General features: G+C 45.5%; 1 protein-coding gene across 6 annotated transcripts in view; it reads left to right on the plus strand.

Moving 5' to 3' along the window:
* Positions 1-27,180, plus strand: part of CIT (citron rho-interacting serine/threonine kinase) — a 251,152-nt gene that overhangs the window by 103,062 nt on the left and 120,910 nt on the right. For all 6 annotated transcript variants that reach the window (XM_038762428.1, XM_038762429.1, XM_038762430.1 and 3 more), the window contains 5 exons: positions 10,292-10,397; positions 11,216-11,359; positions 12,609-12,728; positions 24,493-24,663; positions 25,902-25,955. In XM_038762428.1, the coding sequence (XP_038618356.1) occupies positions 10,292-10,397; positions 11,216-11,359; positions 12,609-12,728; positions 24,493-24,663; positions 25,902-25,955 (595 nt within the window). The remainder of the gene's footprint in view (positions 1-10,291; positions 10,398-11,215; positions 11,360-12,608; positions 12,729-24,492; positions 24,664-25,901; positions 25,956-27,180) is intronic.

Below are 27,180 nucleotides of genomic sequence, written 5' to 3' on the forward strand. Positions count from 1 at the left end.
GGGTAGGGACCGTCTGTATATGTTGCCAACTTGTACTTCCCAAGCGCTTACTACAGTGCTCTGCACACAGTAAGAGCTCAATAAATACGATTGAATGAATGAATTCTGACTCTGAGCTCTATGTCGGACAGGACTGTGTCCAACACAGTGACCCTGTATCTACCCCAGTGCTTAGAACAGAGCCTGGCACATAGTAAGCGCTTAACAAATACCACAGTTATTATGATTAGAGAGGCAGCATGACTCAGTGGCCCTCCCCATCGCCCCGCCCTACCTTCTTCCCCTCCCCACAGCACCTGTATATATGTTTGTACAGATTTATTACTCTATTTATTTTATTTGTACATATTTACTATTCTATTTATTTTTTTAATGTTTTTATAGCTTTAGTTCTATTTGTTCTGACGACTTTGACACCTGTCTCCATGTTTTGCTTTGTTGTCTGTCTCCCCCTTCTAGACTGTGAGCCCCTTGTTGGGTAGGGACCGTCTCTAGATGTTGCCAACTTGGACTTCCCAAGCGCTTAGTACAGTGCTCTGCACACAGTAGCGCTCAATAAATACCACTGAATGAGTGAAAGAGCGCGGGGTTGGAAGTCAGAGGATGTGGATTCTAATCCCGTCTCCGCCATTTCTCTGCTGTGTGACCTTGACCAGAGCACTGCACTAGGCGCTTGGGAAAGTACAGTGCAACAGAGTTGGTAATAATAATAATAATAATAAAATGGCATTTATTAAGCGCTTACTATGTGCAAGGCACTGTTCTAAGCGCTGTTCCCTGCCCACAATGAGGTGACAGTCTAATTTCCTGAGTTTTAAATGACCACAGGAACACGAAGCCAAAAAAGCGCTCATGTTGTGGCTCAGGACTTCTCTCCACCTACCACGTTTGCTATTTTGGCAACAGTTTAACTTGTGGAAACCCTCCTGCCAGCTGTTTTTAGTCAAACGATTTTTGGTGTAGCATTTGAGTGTGCTTTTTAGTGGATTTTTAAGTATCCATCTCTTGGGGAAAAAAAACCCCCACACACACACCCCAAAAATGTATAAAATGCCTTCATTTCCAAGCACTTAATTTGCTTTCATTCATTCGTATTTAATAATAATAATAATGATGGTATTTGTTAAGCGCTTACTATGTGCAAAGCACTGTTCTAAGTGCTGGGGGAGATACAAGGTTATCAGGTTGTCCCACCTGGGGCTCACAGTCTTATTCCCCATTTTACAGATGAGGTAACTGAGGCCCAGAGAAGTTAAGTGACTTGCCCAAAGTCACACAGCTGACAATTGGCAGAGCCAGGATTCGAACCCTTGACCTCTGACTCCAAAGCCCGGGCTCTTTCCATTAAGCCACGCTGCTTCTCATTTATTATTTATTCATGAATATTATTTATTCATTCATTCATTCAATCATATTGAGCGCTTACTGTGTGCAGAGCACTGTACTAAGCGCTTGGGAAGTCCTAGTTGGCAACATCTAGAGATGGTCCCTACCCAACAACGGGGTCACAGTCTAGAAGGGGGAGACAGACAACAAAACAAAACATGTGGACAGGTGTCATGTCATCAGAATAAATAGAAGTAAAGCTAGATGCACGTCATTAACAAAATAAATAGAATAGTAAATATTCATTCATTCAATCGTATTTATTGAGCGCTGTGTGCAGAGCACTGTACTAAGCGCTTGGCCCCGGGCCTGGAATGCCCTCCCTCTGCCCATCCGCCAAGATAGCTCTCTTCCTCCCTTCAAGGCCCTACTGAGAGCTCACCTCCTCCAGGAGGCCTTCCCAGACTGAGCCCCTTCCTTCCTCTCCCCTTCGTCCCCCTCTCCATCCCCCCCCGCCTTACCTCCTTCCCTTCCCCACAGCACCTGTATATATGTATATATGTTTGTACGTATTTATTACTCTATTTATTTTACTTGTACATATCTATTCTATTTATTTTATTTTGTTAGTATGTTTGGTTTTGTTCTCTGTCTCCCCCCTTTTAGACTGTGAGCCCACTGTTGGGTAGGGACTGTCTCTATATGTTGCCAGCTTGTACTTCCCAAGCGCTTAGTCCAGTGCTCTGCACACAGTAAGCGCTCAATAAATACGATTGATTGATTGATTGAAGTACAAGTTGGCAACATATAGAGACGGTCCCTACCCACCAACGGGTTCAAATATGTACGAGTTAAATAGAGTAATAAAGCTGTACAAACATATAGACAGGTGCTGTGGGGAGGGGAAGGAGAGAGGAAAGAGGGGGCTCAGTGTGGGAAGGCTTCCTGGAGGAGGTGAGCTCTCAGTAGGGCTTTGAAGGGAGGAAGAGAGCTAGCTTGGCCGATGTGCGGAGGGAGGGAATTCCAGGCCAGGGGGAGGACATGGGCCGGGAATCGACGGCGGGATGGGCGAGAACGAGGTACGGTGAGGAGATTAGCGGCGGAGGAGCGGAGGGTGCGGGCTGGGCTGGACAAGGAGAGAAGGGAGGAGAGGTAGGAGGGGGTGAGGTGAGTGCTTTCAGTGTGTAAAGCACTGTACTAAGTGCTTGGGAGAATACAATATACCAATAAAAAGACACATTCCCTATCCACAATGAGCTCACGGTCCAGAGGGGGAGGCAGACATTAATATACATAAATAAGTAAATTATAGGTATGTATGTAAGGGCCGTGGATCGCTTTCTCTTATGTAAAACTTGTAAGCCGTGAAGACCTTGAAGGCCTAGCAACAGCGAAATGGAATCAGTCAGTCAAACCGTCAGTGGTATTTATTGCGTACTTATTAAGGTGCAGAGCACTGTACTAAGTGCCTGGGAGAGTCCGATCCAGCAGACTTAGCAGACACGTTCCCTGGCCACAGCAAGTTTCCGGTTTAGAAGGGGAGGAAGTGCCCTTCCTTAGTGAAGGAAGGAAGAGAAGCAGCTGTAGAGAAGCAGTGTGGCTCAGTGGAAAGAGCCCGGGCTTTGGAGTCAGAGGTCATGGGTTCGAATCCTGGCTCTGCCACATGTCTGCTGCGTGACCTTGGGTAAGTTACTTAACTTCTCTGAGACTCAGTTACCTCATCTGTAACATGGGGATTAAGACTGTGAGCCCCACGTGGGACAACCTGATCACTTTGTACCCTCCCAGCGCTTAGAACAGTGCTTTGCACATAGTAAGCGCTTAACAAATGCCAACATTATTATTATTATTATTATTATTATTATTATTATTATTATTATTAGGGAAACAAGAGGCTCCAAGGCCTGGAGGCATTTCCTAGTAGCCATGTAAGAAGCAAGTTAGTTTCAACCCCTCTAGATTGGATAATTCTATTTATTTATATTAATAATAATCATGGCATTTGTTAAGCTCTTACTATGTGCAAAGCACTGTTCTAAGCGCCAAAGAGGATACAAGGTGATCAGGTTGTCCCACCTGGGGCTCACAGTCTTAATCCCCATTTTACAGACGAGGGAACTGAGGCACAGAGAAGCTAAGTGACCTGCCCAAGGTCACACAGCTGACAGTTGGCAGAGCCGGGATTTGAACCCCTGACCTCAGACTCCCAAGCCCATGTTCTTTCCACTGAGCCACGCTGCATCTCCATGTGATGCCTGTCTACTTGTTTTGTTTTGTTGCCTGTCTCCCCCTTCTAGACTGTGAGCCTGTTGTTGGGTAGGGATTGTCTTTATTTGTTGCCAAATTGTACTTTCCAAGCGCTTAGTACAGTGCTCTGCACACAGTAAGCGCTCAATAAATACACCTGAATGAATGAATGGAAGGTCCTTGTGGACAGGGAACATGTCTACCAAATATATCATACTCTCTCAACTGCTAAGAACAGTGCTCTGAACATAGTAAGCACTCAGTAAGTTGTCTGGCCTTATAGTAATAATAATAATGATGGCATTTGTTAAGCGCTTACTATGTGCAAAGCACTGTTCTAAACGCTGGGGAGGATACAAGGTGATCAGATTGTCCCACGTGGGGCTCACAGTCTTAATCCCCATTTTACAGATGAGGTAACTGAGGCCCAGAGAACAATAATAATAATAATGATGGCATTTATTAAGCGCTTATTTTGTGCAAAGCACTGTTCTAAGCACTGGGGAGGATACAAGGTGATCAGATTGTCCCACGTGGGGCTCACAGTCTTAATCCCCATTTCACAGATGAGGTAACTGAGGCCCAGAGAATAATAATAATGATAATAATAATAATAATAATAATAGCATTTATTAAATGCTTACTATGTGCAATTATTATTGCACATAATAATAATATGTGAAAAGCACTGTTCTAAGCTCTGGGGAGGATACAAGGTGATCAGATTATCCCACGTGGGGCTCACAGTTTTAATCCCCATTTTACAGACGAGGTAACTAAGGCCCAGAAAATAATAATAATAATAATAATGGCATTTATTAAGCGCTTACTATGTGCAAAGACTGTTCTAAGCGCTGGGGAGGATACAAGGTGATGAGATTGTCCCACGTGGGGTTCACAGTCTTAATCCCCATTTTACAGACGAGGTCACTGAGGCCCATAGAAGTGAAGTGAGTGACTTGCCCAAGGTCACACAGCTGACAATCGTCGGAGCTGGGATTTGAACCCATGACCTCTGACCCCCAAGCCCGGCCTCTTTCCACTGAGCCACATGACGTCGAGTTGTCTCCGACCCATCTCTCCCAGAACGTCCCACCTCCACCTGCAGTCGTTCCCGCGGTAGATCCAGGGAGTTTTCGTGGGAAGAATCCGGAAGTGGTTTCCCGTTGCCTCCTTCCGTGCAGTCAACTTGAGTCTCCGCTCTCCCTCGACCCTCTCCTGTGCCGCTGTTGTCCAGCGCGGGATAGTTTTTCCTTGTAGCATCATCATCATCAATCGTATTTATTGAGCGCTTACTATGTGCAGAGCACTGTACTAAGCACTTGGGAAGTACAAATTGGCAACATATAGAGACAGTCCCTACCCAACAGTGGGCTCACAGTCTAAAAGGGGGAGACAGAGAACAAAACCAAACATACTAACAAAATAAAATAAATAGAATAGATATGTACACATAAAATAAATAAATAAATAAATAGAGTAATAAATATGTACAAACATATATACATATATACAGGTGCTGTGGGGAAGGGAAGGAGGCAAGATGGGGATGGAGAGGGGGACGAGGGGGAGAGGAAGGAAGGGGCTCAGTCTGGGAAGGCCTCCTGGAGGAGGTGAGCTCTCAGCAGGGCCTTGAAGGGAGGAAGAGAGTGAGCTTGGCGGATGGGCAGAGGGAGGGCATTCCAGGCCCGGGGGATGACGTGGGCCGGGGGTCGATGGCGGGACAGGCGAGAGTGAGGTACGGTGAGGAGATCAGCGGCGGAGGAGCGGAGGGTGCGGGCTGGGCTGGACAAGGAGAGAAGGGAGGTGAGGTAGGAGGGGGCCAGGGGATGGATGGACAGCCTGGAAGCCCAGGGGGAGGAGTTTCTGCCTGATGCGCAGATTGATCGGTAGCCACTGGAGATTTTTGAGGAGGGGAGTAATATGCCCAGAACGTTTCTGGACAAAGATAATCCGGGCAGCAGCATGAAGTATGGATTGAAGTGGAGAGAGACACGAGGATGGGAGATCAGAGAGAAGGCTAGTGCAGTAGTCCAGACGGGATAGGATGAGAGCTTGAATGAGCAGGGGAGCGGTTGGGATGGAGAGGAAAGGGCGGATCTTGGCAATGTTGCGGAGCTGAGACCGGCAGGTTTTGGTGACGGCTTGGATGTGAGGGGTGAATGAGAGAGCGGAGTCGAGGATGACACCAAGGTTGCGGCCTTGTGAGACGGGAAGGATGGTAGTGCCGTCAACAGAGATGGCCTTCCACTCGCTAGCCGCGGCCTAAACTCGGAATGGAATGGGTAGGCCTCTTTTTGACTCTCCCTCTCGTAGCTGAGACTCGTAGACGTACTGGAAGCTCTCCAGGTGCAATGACACATAGTAAGCACTTAACAAATGCCACAATTATTATTATTATTAATTAATAATATAATTAATAATAATAATAATAATAAACCTTGCCTCCAGTGACCCTTTATATGGACTTGTAGATACGGATTATAACTTCCGTTGATAATAGTGCCGACCGATCCCACCCATGGCTTGCTAGGGTTGATTTGTAAACGGTGAAGAGAGGGACCTTGGCTCGGGTTTTGGCGGGCTGGAGACCTCCAATAAAATGCCCGACAAGTGTTTTCAAAATAAGAAAAAGCAATTTTTTTCACCACAGCAGCCCATTATGAGATATCTCCCTTCCCCACAGCACCTGTATATATGTTTGTACACATTTATTACTCTATTTATTTATTTATTTTACTTGTACATATCTATTCTATTTATTTTATTTTGTTAGTATGTTTGGTTTTGTTCTCTGTCTCCCCCTTTTAGACTGTGAGCCCACTGTTGGGTAGGGACTGTCTCTATATGATGCCAATTTGTACTTCCCAAGCGCTTAGTACAGTGCTCTGCACATAGTAAGCGCTCAATAAATACGATTGATGATGATGATGATTTATTTTATTTTGTTAGTATGTTTGGTTTTATTCTCCGTCTCCCCCTTTTAGACTGTGAGCCCACTGTTGGGTAGGGACTGTCTCTATATGATGCCAATTTGTACTTCCCAAGCTCTTAGTACAGTGCTCTGCACACAGTAAGCGCTCAATAAATATGATTGATGATGACGATGATGATGATTTAGTACTGCTGTTGATTGCCCCAGCTGCGTTGAAGGCTCTGCAACGAAACCTTCCGATAAAATCTACCAGCCTCTCCCATTTTTCTGCAGGCCGTTGCATTTGGAGTGAACCCACATATTTTTATTATCTCATTTTTTTTAGGGTATTTGCTAAGTGTTTACTATGTGGCAGGCATTGTGCGAAGCATTGGGGTAGATACAAGCTAATTAGGTTGTGCACTGTATGGGGCTCACTGTCTTCATCCCCATTTTACAGATGAGGGAACTGAGCCCCAGAGCCTGCTGTTGGGTAGGGACTGTCTCTATGTGTTGCCGACTTGTACTTCCCAGCGCTTAGTACAGTGCTCTGCACACAGTAAGCGCTCAATAAATATGATTGATTGATTGATATTTCTCACTTAAGGTGACACAGCACCTTAAGAGAAGCAGCGTGGCTCAGTGGAAAGAGCACGGGCTCTGGAGTCACAGGTCATGGGTTCAAATCCCGGCTCCGCCAATTGCCAGCTGTGTGACTTTGGGCAAGTCACTTCACTCCTCTGGGCCTCAGTGACCTCATCTGTAAAATGGGGATTAAGATTGTGAGCCCCACATGGGACAACCTGATCACCTTGTAACCTCCCCAGCGCTTAAAACAGTGCTTTGCACATGGTAAGCGCTTAATAAATGTCATCATTATTATTATTATTACAGCAGATAAGTGGCGGAGCGGGGAATTAGAACCCAGATCCTGACAACTCCCAGGCCCGTGCTGTTAATAAGCCATGCTGCTTTTTATTTCTTTTTTTTTTTAAATGATATTTGTTAAGCGCTTTGTGCCGGGCATTGTTCTAAGCGCCGGGGTAGATACAGGCAAATCAGGTTGAACACAGTCCATGGCTCACATGGGGCTCACAGTCTTAATCCCCACTCTACAGAGTGAGATTCTACAGTCGGCAAGGCGACTCTACAGTCCCCCTTCTAGACTGTGAGCCCACTGTTGGGTAGGGACCCTCTCTATATGTTGCCGACTTGTACTTCCCAAGCGCTTAGTCCAGTGCTCTGCACACAGTAAGCTCTCAGTAAATACGATTGAATGGATGAATGAGATAACTGAGGTGTAGAGAAGTGAAGTGACTTGCCCTAGGTCACAGCGGACACCCTCTCCATCCCCCCATCTTACCTCCTTCCCTTCCCCACAGCACCTGTATATATGTATATATGTTTGTACATATTTATTACTCTATTATTTATTTATTTATTTTACTTGTACATATCTATTCTATTTATTTTATTTTGTTAGTATGTTTGGTTTTGTCTCCCCCTTTTAGACTGTGAGCCCACTGTTGGGTAGGGACTGTCTCTATATGTTGCCAATTTGTACTTCCCAAGCGCTTAGTACAGTGCTCTGCACACAGTAAGCGCTCAAATACGATTGATCGATTGATTGATAACTGTAGCGTACAAAGCAAAACGACAGACATAGCCCCTTTTTCCTCTCCTCCTCCCCATCCCCCCCACCCTACCTCCTTCCCCTCCCCGCAGCACCTGTCTATATGTTTGTACAGATTTATTACTCTATTTATTTTACTTGTACATGTTTACTTTCTATTTATTTTGTTAATGATGTGCGTTTAGCTTTAATTCTATTTGTTCTGATGACTTGACACCTGTCCACATGTTTTGTTGTGTTGTCCATCTCCCCCTTCTAATAATAATAATAATAATGATGGCGTTAAGCACTTACTATGTGCAAAGCACTGTTCTAAGCGCTGGGGAGATACAAGGTGATCAACTTGTCCCACGTGGGGCTCACAGTCAATCGCCATTTCACAGATGAGGGAACTGAGGCTCAGAGAAGTTAAGTGACTTGCCCAAGGTCGTACAGCAGACATGTGGCAGAGCTGGGATTCGAACCCATGACCTCTAACTCCAAAGCCCGGGCTCTTTCCACCGAGCCACGCTGCTTCTAGACTGTGAGCCCGCTGTTGGGTCGGGACCATCTCTATATGTTGCCAACTTGTACTTCCCAAGTGCTTAGTACAGTGCTGTGCCCACAGTAAGCGCTCAATAAATACGATTGAATGAAGGAATGAAGTGGTGGAGATGGGATTAGCACCCATGACCATCTGAGAAGCAGCGTGGCTCAGTGGAAAGATCCCGGGCTTTGGAGTTGGAGGTCATGGGTTCAAATCCCAGCTCCGCCAATTGTCAGCTGTGTGACTTCGGGCAAGTCACTTCACTACTCTGGGCCTCAGTTCCCTCATCTGGAAAATGGGGATGAAGACTGTGAGCCCCGCCGTGGGACAATATGATTGCACTGTAACCTCCCCAGCGCTTAGAACAGTGCTTTGCACATAGTAAGCACTTAATAAATGCCATTATTATTATTATTATTATTCTGATGCCCAGACCCGGGCTCTCGGCCACGCTGCTTCTCTTGCGGGTACATTCAAGGGAAGATCAGTTTGGCCAGGTCTTTTTGTTGGGCAAAAACGTTTGGCTCCCAAACCAGGTACCCAGTGGGACAAGGAGCCCGTTATCGGGTAGGGACCGTCTCTATATGTTGCCGACTTGTACTTCCCAAGCGCTTAGTACAGTGGTCTGCACACAATAAGCGCTCAATAAATACAATTGAATGAATGACAGGGACTTTGTCCAACCCGATTATCTTGTTTCTACCCAAGCAGCATGGCTCAGTGGAAGGATCCCGGGCTTTGGAGTTAGAGGTCATGGGTTCAAATCCTGGCTCTGCCAACTGTCAGCTGTGTGACTTTGGGCAAGTCACTTAACTTCTCTGTGCCTCAGTTACCTCATCTGGAAAATGGGGATTTAAACTGTGAGCCCCCCTGTGGGACAACCTGATCACCTTGTAACCTCCCCAGCGCTTAGAACAGTGTTTTGCACATAGTAAGCGCTTAACAAATACCATCAATATTATTATTACGGTGCCTGGCACATAGTAAGCACTTAACATATACCACAATTATTATTTACAAAGGCTGTATTAAAAACGCGACCCTTGCTTTCTGCTTCATTTCTGTTTTTGCCCTTTGGAGTTCAGAATGAGACCCCAATCCTGTTTAGGTAATTAACAAATAGTTATAATAATAATAATGCTATTTGATGATGATGATGGCATTTGTTAAGCGCTTACTATGTGCAAAGCACTGTTCTAAGCGCTGGGGAGGATACAAGGTGATCAAGTTGTTCCACGTGGGGCTCACACTCTTAATCCCCATTTTACAGATGAGGTAGCTGAGGCTCAGAGAAGTGAAGCGACTTGCCCAAGGTCACACAGCTGACGTGTGGGGGAGCCGGGATTAGAACCCATGATCTCTGACTCCCAAGCCCGAGCTCTTTCCATTGAGCCACACTGCAATTGAAGTGCTTACTGTGTGCTGACCACTGTTCTAAGGACTGGGGGGGATGCAGCGAATCGGGTTGGACACAGTCCCCGTCCCACATCGGGCTCATGGTCTTCGTCCCCTTTTCCAGATGAGGTAACTGAGGCACAGAGAAGTGGCGGAGCCTGGATTAGAACCCGTGACCTCTATCCCCTAGGTCGCGCCCGCTTCTAGTTTGGTCCCCACTGACGAGTTCGACTCTCCTCCTTTGGTCCAGGTCCGGGACACCCGGCGTAGACTCTCCGGCCAAGATTAGCTCCATGGAAAAGAAACTTCTCCTCAAGAGCAAAGAACTGCAAGACACCCAGGACAAGTGCCACAAGGTATTTATTTTTGCGACTGGCCTCCCTCATTGCTCCAGGATTCTCCAGCCAGCGTCGGCCGAGCGCTGCCTCCGGCGCTGATCCGAGCGGCTTCAGCGCGTTGAAGTGGCCCCTCCGTCCGTCTAGAGGGAGGCCTCGGCCGGGCTCTGGATCTGCTAATCTTAAAAGGACGCTCTCTCTCAGCACGGCCCAGGCGACCGCTTCTTCCAGCCGGAGGGACGGTCCGTCCTCACGAGCCCGTCCGCTTCGCATGATCGGAAGTCTCTCTTAGTCGTTCAGCCTCCGTAACGGTTACCGCTTTATCGATTGCCGCCGACGTTCCTTAACCATCCGCGTTCGGGGAGCAAGGGAGCTCACCGAAGCCTCCTCAGACTCGAGACTCTCAGGGGAGCCCGGTTCTCTGGCTCCTTGTCCGCTCCTAGATTTGGCCTCTAATTCCTTCCGAGGCGATGGGGGGGTGACGGTCCCCTGCCCCAGGATGGATCTGGGATAAAGCTAAAGGGACCCAGCTGCCCAAACAGGTGACAAATGATGGTTGGGGCTTCTTGGCTCACTGGGTTAGAGGAGCGATCACAGGTGACCCGGCGGCGTGAATGAACGGAGTGACTTAGCGGTGGTGCCCGTCTTTCAGAAGAACCGTGCGTTCCCGGGACGAGAGACAATGGTATTTCCCTCCAAACCACACGTGGTGGAGTATTTCCCGGCCCGCCCCTCCGAGGGTCCTCGATCGACGGCCCTCTGAATTTCACCCTCCCCGCCGTCCCCCCGCCGAAATCGGCCCTCCCGTCCCTTTTAACGCCCCCATGTATTTATTGCAGATGGAGCAGGAAATGACGCGGTTGCATCGGAGAGTGTCTGAGGTGGAGGCTGTGCTTAGTCAAAAAGAGGTGGAGCTGAAAGCTTCTGAGACCCAGAGATCCCTCCTGGAGCAGGACCTGGCTACTTACATCACAGAATGCAGTGTGAGCCTTTCCCGTAGTCCTTTTCTCTTGAGGTAGCCACCGCCGTTGGTCTCCATCCTCCTGTTCCACGATGGTATCGTTGGGCGGCCCAGACTTGGGACCAGGTAGAAGGTGGAAAGCGGGGGGAGTTATTCCCGTATGGTGAGCAAGAAGTGCCGTGTGCCGTGAATTTGAGAGCTCGTTATGAGAGAGAAAATGAAAAGCACGAAGTTCAGATGAGTGGGAAGGTGCTGGAAGCGCATTAGTGGGAATCCTTGATGCCCTAGGAAGATCTGTGGCAGCAAACTGCAGTGAATTTTCAGTTCTTAAAATCTTAAAACCTCCTTGGTCAGGGGCAGATTTGGTTGGTACGTGGAGTGATGCTCCTGGTGACTTGGAATTGGCCTGGAATGCATTTCCTAGCTTCGTGTCCAGGGTGCTGTTAGAAGCACTAAAATTTCAAGGCTCAGATGAACTGCCATTAAAGAGACCCCGAGTAATAGCAAGATTAGAAATGTCCTCTCTATTGCCCCCGTTAAAAGTTTTTCTGAACTCTTTATAATTTGCCCCACTAAAACATTCCCTGAAGCTTCAATCACGCATTCTTCAATTTTTCACAATGGGTGAGGGAACCTGTATAGCAGAGCTGATTTGAGAATAATTGCTGTTTCCATTTCAGAATTGGCTGCATTTCAGTGGTGGGTGAAGATATATATATATATATATTTTTTTTTTTTTTTTTCCAATGTCTGCAAAGTATTATGGAATCCTCGGTGAAAAGTAAGCAAGAAACAAGCGGCTGGAGGTAGAAATAGACTAGTTGAGAGCTTCTGTCCTATAATAAAACAGGCATTGTTACTTCGGGGAAGAGAAAGCTTGTGAGTGATGTCATCGCTGATTGCTTTTTTTCAAGAAAGAACTGTGACTGGTGTGGTATACGGAGTGGTTTAGGTGACTGGGTTTGGAATAATGAACGCGTGAACAACTAACGTTGGGTAGGTGGTTGGTTGGTCATCAGACGAGAGTAGCTGGCCCCCTGGAACCGCTTAAGAATCGTAGGCAGAGGGAAAATGGGAATTCAGCAGGCCGACCGGGAATGGTTACCGTCGATCCTCTGTCTGAATCTCCTGGACGCTTGAACGGAATCCGTTTTTTCAGTAGCCGGGTAAAAGCAGCCTGGCGTCCTCTTAATTAGGCGTCTCAAACCGAGCAGGAGCCAGAAGGGTATAGATCTGAAGGTCGATGTGTTAAAAAATTTTGCTCTCTGCAGAGCTTAAAGCGAAGTTTGGAACAAGCCCGGATGGAGGTGTCTCAGGAAGATGATAAGGCACTGCAGCTCCTTCACGACATCAGAGAGCAAAGCCGAAAGCTGCAAGAAATCAAAGAACAGGTAGAACCGTTTCCCCCGGGAAAGAGGGTGATTAATCTAACGGTTCCAGATAGCGCTTTCTTGTTCTGGCACCGGGAAGTGCCTGATATTTTTGGTGTTCCAAAACTAGATTTTCCGGGTTTTCAAATAAAGTTTGCAATCAATTAAAATACATGTGAGAAATCTGTTGAAAGTACAGTCACCAGGTGCTGGGCGAGCGTTTCCTTTAGCAAAAGCATGCTTTCTGACAACTTTTTTCAAGCCTTTTTTATTGCCTTCCAGATCCAAATTCTCCATTTTCAAAATCTAGAGGGGGAAAAAATCGCCCTTATGTAAAGAAATGTCCTAGAATAGACTCTCCAGAAAAAATCAGCCACTTGAACGGCTAAGTGAAACTGACACACCGAGCTGTAATAAGGCCAGGATCCCGTTCCCAAAACTCCCTCTCAGTGCGGGGAAAGGATTATGGCTGTAGCAGTCTTAATCTTTCCCGTGTAGCCTCATAATTTTAAATGGCTAGTCCTTTTTGTAATAGGAGCCGCTTTGATGTTTTCTAACCACTTTGTCTGTTTCTCTTGGAAGCCGTTAATAGACATTCTAACGAAAAGATGATGAGAAACTCGAGAGCTAAATATCAAGTGCCAAGCGGTCCTCTTTCAGCTCTGGGACGAACAGAAGCAAATATCAGTTACCCCTTTGTAAAATCCGAAGAAACCGATTGGGTCCTTGGCAATTTTCTCGGCCCTCTTGGGGTTCTGGTTTTCATATGGCAGGCCCTTTGGAAGATGACGTTCCTCCGGGTCAATGTGTTTTGCAACTTTAAGGATTTGTTTTAAACGTGGGCAGAGCTATTAAATGCTTGGAGCAAATTCAAGCCCTAGTGGATTTCAAATAACAGACAGCAGAGTAAGCCATGAGAGCTCTTTTTGGCCTCCTCAAAGATGGCAAGTGTTAGGATTTTTCTTATCTTTTCAAATCCATTTCTGGTAATATTTTGGGGATGGAGAGCTGTGTGGTTACCCCCAGAAGGAGTGGTTGGCACTCCTCAATGCTCTAGCAATGCAGAATTACGAGGACATTTTGAAAAGGCATAGGCCTTTTGTTTACTTTTAATGGTATCTGTTGAGCGCTTACTGGGTGTCAAGCACTGTTCTGGGGTAGCCAAAAGTTTATCAGATTGGACCCACTCCCTGTCCCACTTGGGGTTGAGATCCAAGAAATTCCTCCTGTGTTTCCTGCTCCCACTGGCAAGCGTATAGACAGGCAGAAAAATCAGACTTAACAAATTGGAACTTTCAATATTAGAGTTGAACTCTAAGGCTTTAATATCGGGAGAGCATAGTTCTTCAGATCTTGACACTATCAACCATCTTTGTGGTGGACAAACCAAAACAACTTAGAGAGAGAGAGAGAGAGAGAGAGAGAGAGAGAGAGAGAGTTTACTTTGGGAAGATGAAAACTAAACCTGAAGAAAGAAAAATAGGCCCAATATTGTCAGTCATGTTGATTTTCCTTTTTTTTAATCCTTCTCCCGTATGACACTGACTTACCCAAATGTTCACTCGGCAGTTGAGCATTTGTTTGCTTCTTCAAAGCCTCCCTGGCTAGGTACATTAGCTAAATTTAATTTCTAAGCATCTATTTATCCGATTTACCGTATGTAATTGTCTTTGAGTTCACTTAGCAATATAATGAAGTAAAGACTTTTCTAAACAGCACTGCTTAAAATACATCAGACTCCACTCTCTCACCCATTCATTTCTGTAATAATATTTATCTAGCTGCTACTATGCATGGCACAGGAAACTTGGAAAAGTACTCTAAGGCTAAAGCATGGTCCCGACCCTTGGGGAATGTACAATCTAATATCAGTCAATCGATGGTATTTATCTGGCGTTACTCTCCTCAGAGCACCTTACTAAGCGCTTGGGATACAGTACAGTAGAGATTGTAGACATGATCCTTGCAGCTGGCAGATACCACAGATGGATTACCCAACCAAAGTTAGTAAATTCAGTCATCCGTTTTATGATGCTCTTAGCACCCAGTGCTTAGAACAGTGCTTGGCACATAGTAAGCGCTTAACAAATGCCATTATTACTATTATTATTATGCTTTCGTGATACCGCCACTTAAATTTCCTGCGGGTAGTTCTTGCAGCCCCCCATCCCCCTGAAATAATGCTGCAAAGTTGTCTTCGGCCTAAATACCGCCTTTTCTGTCCTCTTCAGTCTTCAAAGTATTTGGACCGACTTGAAGAGGGACTAAAACCCCTTTCATTTCCAGTGTGGCCTAGTGGAAAAAGCGCAGGCCTTTAAGAGGATGTGGATTCTATAATAATAATAATAATAATAATAATGATGTTGGAATTTGTTAAGCGCTTACTATGTGCAAAGCACTGTTCTAAGTGCTGGGGTAGATACAAGGTAATCAGGTTGTCCCACGAGGGGCTCACAGTCTTCATCCCCATTTTCCAGATGAGGGAACTGAGGCCCAGAGAAGTGAAGTGACTTGCCCAAAGTCACACAGCTGACAAGTGGAGGAGCCGGGATTTGAACCCACGACCTCTGACTCCAAAGCCCGGGCTCTCTAATCGTGGCTCTGCCACGTGTATGCTGTGTGACCTTAGGATAGGTCACTTGGCGTCTCTGTGCCCCAGTTCCCTCATCTTTAAAATGGGGATTAAGACTGTGAGCTCATGTGGGACAGGGCCTGTGTCCAACCTGGTTATCTTGTACCTACCCCAGTGTTTAGAACAGTGCCTGGCACACTGTAAACACTCATCAAATATTATTATTATTACTAGTGTGGTATTTGTTAAATGCTTACTACGTGCCCAACACTGTTCTAAGTGCTGGGGCAATAATAATAATAATAATGATAATAATAATAATGTTGGTATTTGTTATGCGCTTTCTATGTGCCAAGCACTGTTCTAAACCCTGGGGGGGCATACAAGGTAATCAAAGTTGTCCCACGTGGGGCTCACAGTCTTAATCCCCATTTTCCAGATGAGGAAACTGGGGCCCAGAGAAGTGAAGTGACTTGCCCAAAGTCACACAGCTGACAAGTGGCGGAGCCGGGATTAGAACCCATGACCTCTGACGACTCAGCCTGTGTTCTTTCCACTGAGCCACACTGCTTCTCTAGATACAGGCTAATCAGGTTGGACACAGTCCCTGTCCCATGAGGGGCTCACTTCTCCATCCCCATTTTACAGATGAGGAACTGAGTCCCAGAGAAGTGAAGTGACTTGCCCAAGGTCAGGCAGCAGACAACTGGCAGAGCCGGGATTAGAACCCAGGTCCTTGTGACTCCCAAGCACACGCACTACCCACTAGGCCACACTGCTCCTCTGTACCAATTATTTTTAGAATAGATAATGGCAGTTTTACTTAGCATCAATAATAGCTGATCGTTAAATTAACCCGAGGTGCCTTTTTGCTGAAGAGGATGAAACATTTCCAAATGCACTCACCAAAAAACCTAATCCGAAATCTCAGTGACCTACATTTTCATTACCCTTTGGTCCGGTAACTATATTGTGTCGGGTTTTTAAAATTATCATTACTGTTTTTTAATATATGGATCTTGGGAATTTATTAACGCATTCCACATAATTTCCTTTGGGAAAATCTACTTCCTTTAGTACTCTTTGGTTGGCCCCCTGATTTCATGGCCCGAGCGAAGGGGAGAAATAGCACGGCATAGCAGATAGAACATGGGCCTAATCCTGGCTCTGCCACTGGTTTGCAGTGAGCTCTTTGGGAACTACTTCACTTCTCTGTGCCTCAGTTACCCCAACTGCAAAGTGGGGATTAATACTGTGAGCTCTATGTGGGTCAGAAACTGAATCCAACCCAATTATCTCGTATCCCCCTCCTCCCCCTCTCCATCCCCCCCGCCTTCCCTCCTTCCCTTCCCCACAGCACCTGTATATATGTATATATGTTTGTACGTACTTATTACTCTATTTTACTTGTACATATTTATTCTATCTATTTTAATCTGTTACTATGTTTTGTTTTGTTCTCTGTCTCCCCCTTCTAGACTGTGAGCCCACTGTTGGGTAGGGACCGTCTCTAGATGTTGCCAACTTGTACTTCCCAAGCACTTAGTCCACTGCTCTGCACATAGTAAGCGCTCAATAAATACGATTGATGATGATGATGATGATTCTATCTATTTTATTCTGTTAATATGTTTTGTTTTGTTCTCTGTCTCCCCCTTCTAGACTGTGAGCCCACTGTTGGGTAGGGACCGTCTCTAGATGTTGCCAACTTGTACTTCCCAAGCGCTTAGTCCACTGCTCTGCACACAGGAAGCGCTCAATAAATACGATTGAATGAATGAATGAATCTACCCCAGTGCTTTGTGCAGGGCCTGGCACAGAGTAGTTGCTTTACAAATACCATTATTATTATTATTATTATTATTCATTCATTCTCAATCAATCGTATTTATTAAGCGCTTACTGTGTGCAGAGCACTGTACTGAGCACTTGGGAAGTTATTATCATTGCTATAATAATAATAATAATGATGGTATTTGTTAAGCGCTTATTATGTGCAAAGCACTGTTCTAAGCACTGGGGCGGTTACAAGGTAATCAGGTTGTCCCTCGGGGGGCTCACAGTTTTAATCCCCATTTTACAAATGAGGTCACTGAGGCACAGAGAAGTTAAGTGACTTGCCCAAGGTCACACAGCTGACAAGTGGCGGAGCCGGGATTTGAACCCATGACCTCTGACTCCAAAGCCCGGGCTCTTTCCACTGAGCCACGCCGCTTCTCTGTAGTATAGTATAGTAACCGGGGGGCTGCTGGGTGACAGGTGTCAGAGGTGTTAGAGACGCAGCGTGGCTCAGTGTTAAAGAGAAGTAAAGTGATTTACCCAAGGTCGTACATATTTATTCTATTTTTGTACATATTTAGCCTATTTATTTTATTTTGTTACTCTGTTTTGTTTTGTTCTCTGTCTCCCCCTTCTAGACTGTGAGCCCACTGTTGGGTAGGGACCGTCTCTATATGTTGCCAACTTGGACTTCCCAAGCGCTTAGTCCAGTGCTCTGCACACAGTAAGCGCTCAATAAATATGATTGAATGATTGAATGGATGAAACAAGTGGCAGAGCCGGGATTAGAACGCAGGTTCATTCTACAATGTTTCTGCCCAACCTCCTGGCGAGAAGGGGCTTTGGCAGGTAGGGTCATTCATTCAGTCGTATTTATTGAGCGCCTACTGTGTGCAGAGCACTATACTAGGTGCTTGGGGAAGTATAATATAAACAATAAACAGGTACATTACCTGCCCACAACGAGCTTACAGTCTGGAGAGTCCTTTGTGATTGTCAGCTCCACCATACTGTGTGTGTCAAGGTGGGAGGTGGGATTTTCTTCCTTAATAATAATAATGATGGCATTTATTAAGCGCTTACTATGTGCCAAGCACTGTTCTAAACGCTGGGGAGGTTACAAGGTGATCAGGTTGTCCCACGGGGGGCTCACCATCTTCATCCCCATTTTCCAGACGAGGTACTGAGGCCCAGAGAAGTGAAGTGACTTGCCCAAAGTCACACAGCTGACAATTGGCCGAGCCAGGATTTGAACCCATGACCTCTGACTCCAAAGCCCGGGCTCTTTCCACTGAGCCACGCTGCTTCCTTCATCCCCTCCTGGAACACCAAAAGACTCTAAGGTTGTAGAGAAGCAGAATGGAAAACGGGCCTGAGGGTCAGAAAGACCTGGGTTCTAATCCTGGCTCCGTCACTCATCTGCTATGCGACCTGGGCAAGTCGCTTCACTTCTTTGGGCCTCAGTGATTTCACCTGTCAAATGGGGATAATAATGATGGCATTTATTAAGCACTTACTAAGTGCAAAGCACTGCTGTAAGCTCTGGGGAGGTTACAAGGTGATCAGGCTGTCCCTCGGGGGGCTCACAATCTTAATCCCCATTTTACAGATGAGGTCACTGAGGCCCAGAGAAGTGAAGTGACTTGCCCAAGGTCACAATTAGCGGAGCCGGGATTTGAACCCATGACCTCTGACTCCAAAGCCCGGGCTCTTTCCACTGAGCCACGCTGCTTCTCTAAGACTGTGAGCCCCATGCGGGACAGGGATTGCGTCCAACCTGATTAGCCGTGTCTGGCACATAGTAAATGCTTAACACTTACCATTTAAAAAAAAAAAAATTTTTTTTCCATTTTTTTCCATTTTTTTTCCATTTTTTTCTCCCCCTTTTAGACTGCGAGCCCACTGTTGGGTAGGGACTGTCTCTATGTGTTGCCAATTTGTACTTCCCAAGCACTTAGTACAGTGCTCTGCACATAGTAAGCGCTCAATAAATACGATTGATTGATTGATTGATTGATTGATTTTTTTTTTAAAAAAAGGATATTTTTGGGTCGGGGAAGGGACAGTGGGCAGTTGGTTTGCAAAGGGGCTTAGGAGATCCGATGGGACCTCCAGGGGTTGGATTCCCCACATAGTTTCTCCCCCCACCGCCTCCCCAATAGCCTTGTCCTTTTTCCTGTCCTTTTGGCTTTAAAAGCTCTGGAAAATGGGGAAATGTGACATTTTCTTCGCCACCCTGGGGAATAGGGTTCCTCGGTGTCAGGGTAGGAACACGCAGTTTCCTTTTCATCGTCCAGGGCCATAAGCGCTTCTCTGGACAAAGCTCAGGGATGAGGTCTCTGATCACCTTGTATTATAATAATAATAAATGCCATTATTATTATTATTAGAGGGCACGGTGCCCCAGAGCGGCTGCTCTGAGAAGGTTCCGGTGATACCACAAGTATCCTTCTCTTCCAGGGGCCTGATCCCGAATAATTTTGGTATTTGTTAAGCGCTTACTATGGGCCAAGCACTGTTTTAAGTGCTGGAGGAGATACAAGGTAATCAGGTTGTCCCACATGGGGCTCACAGTCTTCATCCCTCTGGCTTCTCTCTAAACTGCTGCTCACAGTGGAAAAATTTCCCCCAATCCTGCCCTCTAAGAGCCCAGCCGGCTTCTAATTCCGGCTTCGCCACTCGTCTGCTGTGTGACCTTGGGTAAGTCACTTTACATCTCTGGGCCCACATGGGACAGGGACTGTATCCAACTTGTTCGGCTTGTAACCACCCCAGCACTTAGAACAGTGCCTGGCACATAGTAAATGCTTAACAAAGGCCATCATGCACATATATATATATATGTAAAATATATATATATATATATATATAATATGTATCTATATTTAGAACATATAATAATTATAATTAATACATATTTGTTCTGAGGACTTTGACACCTGTCTACATGTTTTGTTTTGTTGTCTGTCTCCCCCTTCTAGATTGTGAGCCCGTTGTTGGGTAGGGACCGTCTCTGTGTGTTGCCAACTTGTACTTCCCAAGCGCTTAGTACAGTGCTCTGCACACAGAAAGCACTCAATAAATATGATTGAATGAATGAATATATAGCGAGAGAACATATAATAATTATATATTTGTTCATTTGTTTCCACTGTCTGAGAATCAAGTTCCTATGGATTTTTTTTCCCCTCCTCTTGACTGTAAGCTCATTGTGGGCAGGGACTGTGTGCACACAGTAAGCGCTCAATAAATACGATTGAATGAATGAATATATGTAGAGAGAACATATAATAATTATATATTTGTTCATTTCTTTCCACTGTCTGAGAATCAAGTTCCTATTGATTTTTCTCCCCTCCTCTTGACTGTAAGCTCATTGTGGGCAGGGACTGTGTCTGTTTATTGCTGTATTGTCCTCTCCCAAGTGCATAGTACAGTGCTCCGCACACAGTAAATATGATTGAATGAATGAACGGGCCTCAGTTATCTCATCTGTAAAATGGGGATTAAGACTCAGGTGGGTCCGGGACTGTATCCAACCTGATTAGCTTACTAATTACTGATTACTGATTAGCTTACTGATTAGCTTACTATGTGCTCTGCACATAGTAAGCGCTCAATAAATACGATTGATGATGATTAGCTTGGATTTACCCCAGTGCTTAGAACAGTGCTTTACACATAGTAAGCACTTAACAAATGCTATTATTATTATTATTATTATTATTATTATTATTAAGATCATCATTATGCAGATTTCTTGATTAATCAGTTGAGTGACATTCCGGTCATTGGCAGTATTGAGCTTAAAAGGGAAAGAATCACAATGCATGTGAAATAAAGGCATCTTCTTAAATTCCCGCCATTTATATTCCCCGCCTTGAGCTTTGCCAGCGAGAGAAGCATCTCAAATATGAAATATTGAAGTATTTGAAATGGGGATTAGCTCAGTCGAAAGACCCCGGGCTTGGGAATCAGCATCTCAAATATGAAGTACTAGGGAAGCAGCGTGGCTCAGTCGAAAGAGCCTGGGCTTTGGAATCAGAGGTCATGGGTTCAAATCCTGGCTCTGCCAATTGTCAGCTGTGTGACTTTGGGCAAGTCACTTCTCTGTGCCTCAGTTCCCACATCTGGAAAATGGAGATTAAGACCGTGAGCCCCACGTGGGACAACCTGATCACCTTGTAACCTCCCCAGTGCTTAGAACAGTGCTTTGCACATAGTAAGTGCTTAATAAATGCCATTATTATTATTATTAGAGGGCACGCTGACCCAGAGCAGCTGCTCTGAGAAGGTTCCGGTGATACCACAAGTATCCTTCTCCAGGGGTCTGATCCCGAAATTGGGTTCATTCACCGGAATAATAATAATAATAATAATAATAACAACAATAATAATAATAATAATAATAATGATTTTGGTATTTGTTAAGTGCTTACTGTGTGCCAAGCACTGTTTTAAGCGCTGGAGGAGATACAGGGTAATCAGGTTGTCCCATGTGGGGCTCACAGTCTTCACCCCCATTTTACAGATGAGGTAACTGAGGCACAGAGAGGTGAAGTGACTTGCCCAAAGTCACCAAGCTGACAAGTGGCGGAGCTGGGATTTGAACCCATGACCTCTGACTCCAAAGCCCATGCTCTCTCCACTGAGCCATGCTGCTTCTCTATCTGAACTTCCTCTTATTTAGATGGTGAGCCAGCAGCGTGACTCAGTGGAAAGAGCAGGGGCTTTGGAGTCAGAGGTCATGGGTTCAAATCCTGGCTCCGCCAATTGCCAGCTGTGTGACTTTGGGCAAGTCACTTCAATTCTCTGTGCCTCAGTTCCCTCATCTGTAAAATGAGGATTAAGACTGTGAGCCCCCTGTGGGACAACCTGATCACCTTGTAGCCTCCCCAGCTCTTAGAACAGTGCCTTGCGCATAGTAAGCATTTAATAAATGCCATCATTATTATTATTGCCGGACAGGGACTGTATCTGACTTGTAATTAGGTACAGATCTGTAAATATGTACCTATCTGTAATTTATTTTTATTAATGTCTGTCTCCCCCTCTAAACTGGAAGGTCGTTGTAGGCAGGGAACGTATCCACTTATCGTTATAATGTACTTTTCCAAATGCTTAATACAGCGCTTCACACACAGTAAGGGCTCAGTAAATACGATCGACTGACCAGCCTATAATGTACTTTTCCAAATGCTTAATACAGTGCTTCACACACAGTAAGCGCTCAATAAATACGATCGACTGACCAGCCTAATTAACCTGTACTTCCCCCAGCGCTTAGAACAGCGTTGGGCACATAGTCAGCGCTTAACAAAGACCATAAAAAATAAATGGTGCCGTCCTGCTTATCAGAACCACTTCTGAATAAATACTTGTCCACTTTGATTGTGCTCCTCCTCAATCTCTCCAACACCATTCCCGCCGAGTTCCCTCTGAGCTTCAGTCCCCTGCCTTTGATCACAGTCCAAAAGGAAGCGTTTTTTTGCTTTTAGAAAATTCCTCTTCCAGTTTTTCAGAGCAGCCCCCAGTTGGGTAATGTAGCTGTAACGCACTTGGGACAACATAATTGCTCTATCCTTTTTGCCTAGGTATGATTTATTTTTTAATGGTACTTGTTAAGTGCTTCCTCTGTGTCAAGCGCTCTAAGCGCTGAGGTACATACAAGTTGATAATAATAATAATGGCATTTATTAAGCGTTTACTATGTGCAAAGCACTGTTCTAAGCACTGGGAAGGTTACAAGGTGATCAGGTTGTCCCACTGGGGGCTCACAGTCTTAACCCCCATTTTACAGATGAGGTAACCGAGGCACAGAGAAGTTGTGACTTGCCCCAAGTCACACAGCTGACAATTGGTGGAGTCGGAATTTGAACCCATGACCTCTGTCTCCAAAGCCCGGGCTCTTTCCACTGAGCCACACTGCTTCTCTAAGAGTTGAGGAGATCGGACACTGTCTCAGGAGGGAGAACAGGTTTTGAATCCCCACTTTACAGTTGAGGAAGCTGAGGCACAGAGAGGTGAAGTGTCTTGCCCAAGGTCACACCAGCAGACGAGTGGTGGAGCCGGGATTAGAACCCAGGTCTTTGCCACCCAGGCCTGGGCTCTGTTCTTTAGGCCACATCGCTTCCCAGTTTTCTGGCCCCTTGGCTTTCCGTCGCGATGGAGAAGTTCGGGCGCAGTGCCAGATTTTTCATTCGGAGTTGCCTCCAGAGACTGTCTCTATATGTTGCCAACTTGTACTCCCAAGCGCTTAGTACAGTGCTCTGCACACAGTAAGCGCTCAATAAATACGATTGATGATGATGATGATGATTAATGACTACGAATTTGGCATAATAGGGGTTTCTCTTCACAATCCTTGCCATGGCGCCTGAAATAATATCCCAAATGTGAGCCGTCCAAGAAATTCATTTTGAAAGAGTATTCTAGCCAGTCGTTTGGCAGAGAAACAAGGCGGTGAATTGGATAAATCTATCTGAATGATTAACCTTGCAGAAAAATTACATGTAAGCAGTTTATGCTTCTCATCTGAAGAATGTTACTTTTTACGGGGACTCTTTCCCAAGCCACAGATTGTAAAGATTTTTAGGGTATTGTAGGTTATTACTCTATTTATTTATTTTACTTGTACATATTCTGTTTATTTTATTTTGTTAATATGTTTTGTTTTGTTCTCTGTCTCCCCCTTGTAGACTGTGAGCCCACTGTTGGTTAGGGACCGTCTCTATATGTTGCCAACTTGTACTTCCCAAGCGCTTAGTACAGTTCTCTGCACACAGTAAGCGCTCAATAAATACGATTGAAGGAAGGAAGGTATTCATTTAAACTATTTTTTAGTGATTTCCTCTGGTACTTTTAATGATATGATCCTCTTCCTCAACTCTCCCTTTATTAGACTTTATCAGCCCCTTTCTTTAAGGGCTCTGTTACATTTCCTTTCCCTCATCCCCCTCTCCATCCCCCACTTCTTACCTCCTTCCCTTCCCCACAGCACCTGTATATATGTATATGTGTTTGTACATATTTATTACTCCATTGATTTATTTTACTTGTACATATCTATTCTATTTATTTTATTTTGTTAGTATGTTTGGTTTTGTTCTCTGTCTCCCCCTTTTAGACTGTGAGCCCACTGTTGGGTAGGGACTGTCTCTATATGTTGCCAATTTGTACTTCCCAAGCGCTTAGTCCAGTGCTCTGCACATAGTAAGCGCTCAATAAATACGACTGATGATGATGATGATTTCCTTTCCCTTCTCTAGACTGTAAACTCCATGTGGGCAGGGATCATGTCTACCGGCTCTGTTCTATTGTACTCTCCCAAGCGCTTATTACAGTGCTCTGCATCCAGTCGGCGTGCAATAAATACCATCCCTCGATCGACTGGGTTCGAAGGCATAACTTACTCTTCCCTTTCCGCCTCCTTAGGAGTATCAGGCCCAGGTGGAAGAGATGAGGTTGATGATGAATCAGTTAGAAGAGGACCTCGTCTCCGCCCGCCGTCGAAGCGATCTCTACGAATCTGAGTTGAGAGAGTCTCGGTTAGCCGCTGAAGAATTCAAGCGCAAAGCTACAGAATGCAACAATAAATTGCAGAAGGTAAGGTGGGAAATTCCACTCTAGAAAGCTCTAGTTCTTGGACGCTTTTTTTTTAAACCATGAAGGGAAACCAGTACTTTGGTTGAAGGGAAGGAAATCGGTTGGAGAGACCTCCTTCCCTTCCCCACAGCACCTGTATATATGTATATATGCATATTTATTACTCTATTTATTTTACTTGTACATATCTATTCTATTTATTTTATTTTGTTAGTATGTTTGGTTTTGTTCTCCGTCTCCCCCTTTTAGACTGTGAGCCCACTGTTGGGTAGGGACTGTCTCTATATGTTGCCAATTTGGACTTCCCAAGCGCTTAGTACAGTGCTGTGCACATAGTAAGCGCTCAATAAATACGATTGATGATGATGATTTCAGGGTGCCACTGAAAGTCAGGCGGTCGATCGTATTTATCGAGCGCTTACTCTATGCCGAGCACTGTGGTAAGCACGTGGGAGAGTACAAAGGAATAATAAAGAGAAACATCCCCTGCCCACAACGAGCTTACGATATAGAAGATGAGAGAGCCTGTGGCGCTTGCAACAGTGACAAAATGGAAGTATATATTCATTCATTCAATTGTATTTATTGAGCGCTTACTGTGTGCAGAGCACTGTACTAAGCACTTGGGAAGTACAAGTCGGCAACATATAGAGACGGTCCCTACCCAACAACAGGCTCCCAGTCTAGAAGGAGGAGCGGCATGGCTCAGTGGGAAGAGCACAGGCTTTGGAGTCAGAGGTCCTGGGTTCGAATCCCAACTCCACCACATGTCTGCTGTGTGACCTTGGGCAAGTCACTTAACTTCTCTGAGCCTCAGTTACCTCATCTGTAAAATGGGGATTAAGACTGTGTGAGCCCCACGTGGGACAGCTTGATCACCTTGTGACCCCCCCAGCGCTTAGAACAATGCTCTGCACATAGTAAGCGCTTAACAAATACCATTATTATTATTATTATTATTAGAAGGGGAAGACAGACAACAAAACATGTAGACAGGTGTCAAAATCGTCAGAACAAATAGAATTATAGCTCTATGCACATCATTAACACAACAGAATGGTAAATATGTACAAGTAAAATAGAGTAATAAATCTGTACAAATATATACAAGTGCCATGGGGAGTGGAAGGATATGTCCACAGTTACTGGTTAAAGCACACTGCGTCAAGTTTCTGAAAATACATCGTGTCTGAAATTGTCATTCAGCCTGAGAAATCGTTTTGTCTTTTCAACTCCAGGCTAAAGATCAAGGCAAGGCTGAAGTAGGAGAGCTACATACCAAACTGGAGAAGGTATGTTCAATTCATAGGGTTACCAGTTGTTAAGTGTGTGTTGGAGGGGGAGAAATTAAAAGTGGCCGGGGAAAGGGGGCAAGGCAGCCAGAAGAGCAGCCGTCTTGGAATGAATAGCCGTTTGATTTTTCTCGTGGCACAGATTGTTTGGATTGATTAGAAACTAACTTGAGTGATCCACAGTATTTATCGAGCACCCGCTGCGTGCAGAACACTGCACTAAGCACTTGGGAGAATTCGAAAGAGCGCCAGCTCCATCAGGGAGCTTAGAGTCGAGCAGGGGATGCGGCACAGTGATGAAATCCGCCCTGAGTTTAATCGGGTTCACCGACGCCATGCTAGGTTATTAGAGGGAAAAGTGAGTCGGTTTAGATAGTACAGATGTACCGGTTGATGGTATTTGAGAGCTTCCTGGGTGGAGAACGCTGTAAGAGAAGCAGCGTGGCTCAGTGGAAAGAGCCCGGGCTTTGGAGTCAGAGGTCATGGGTTCAAATCCCGGCTCCGCCAACTGTCAGCTGTGTGACTTGGGGCCAGTCACTTCACTTCTCTGGGCCTCAGTGACCTCATCTGTAAAATGGGGGTGAAGACTGTGAGCCCCCCGTGGGACAACCTGATCACCTTGTAACCTCCCCAGTGCATAGAACAGTGCTTTGCACATAGAAAGCGCTTAATAAATGCCGTCATTATTATTATTATTATTACCAAGCTCTCAGGCCACCACGGATCATTTGTTGCCACTGTCGGATAGGATATTGGACCGAATAGGCCACTGAGCTAATAACGGCCCTGTGATGCTCAGATGTTGGGGAAAAATGCCCACAAAAGAGAAGCGGCGTGGCCTAGTGGAAAGAGCACACGTCTGGGGGTCAGAGGCCCTGGGTTCAAATCCCGGCTCTCCCAAATGTTTGCTGGGTGACCTTGGGCAAGTCACTTAACTTCTCTGTGCCTCCGTTCTCCTGTTCTCCCTCCTATTTAGGCTGTGAGTCCCATGTCGGACAGGGACTGCGTCCAACCTAACTCACAGCATTGGCACATAGTAAGCGCTTAACAAACACCTTAAAAAACCACAACAGAGTTTCTCGTTCTTTTTCCAAATGAGTGTCTTTTGGTCTCCTTGTACCATTCACTTATATTTTGGGGCGATAAATGTTATGAGTGATGAAGAGCCGCAGAGAGGAAGTCAGTCGGATTAAAGAGCAGATTTAAGTCGCTGCCGTCTTCCTCA

This window comes from Tachyglossus aculeatus, chromosome 21, assembly GCF_015852505.1.
Source record: "Tachyglossus aculeatus isolate mTacAcu1 chromosome 21, mTacAcu1.pri, whole genome shotgun sequence".
Taxonomy (NCBI): domain Eukaryota; kingdom Metazoa; phylum Chordata; class Mammalia; order Monotremata; family Tachyglossidae; genus Tachyglossus; species Tachyglossus aculeatus.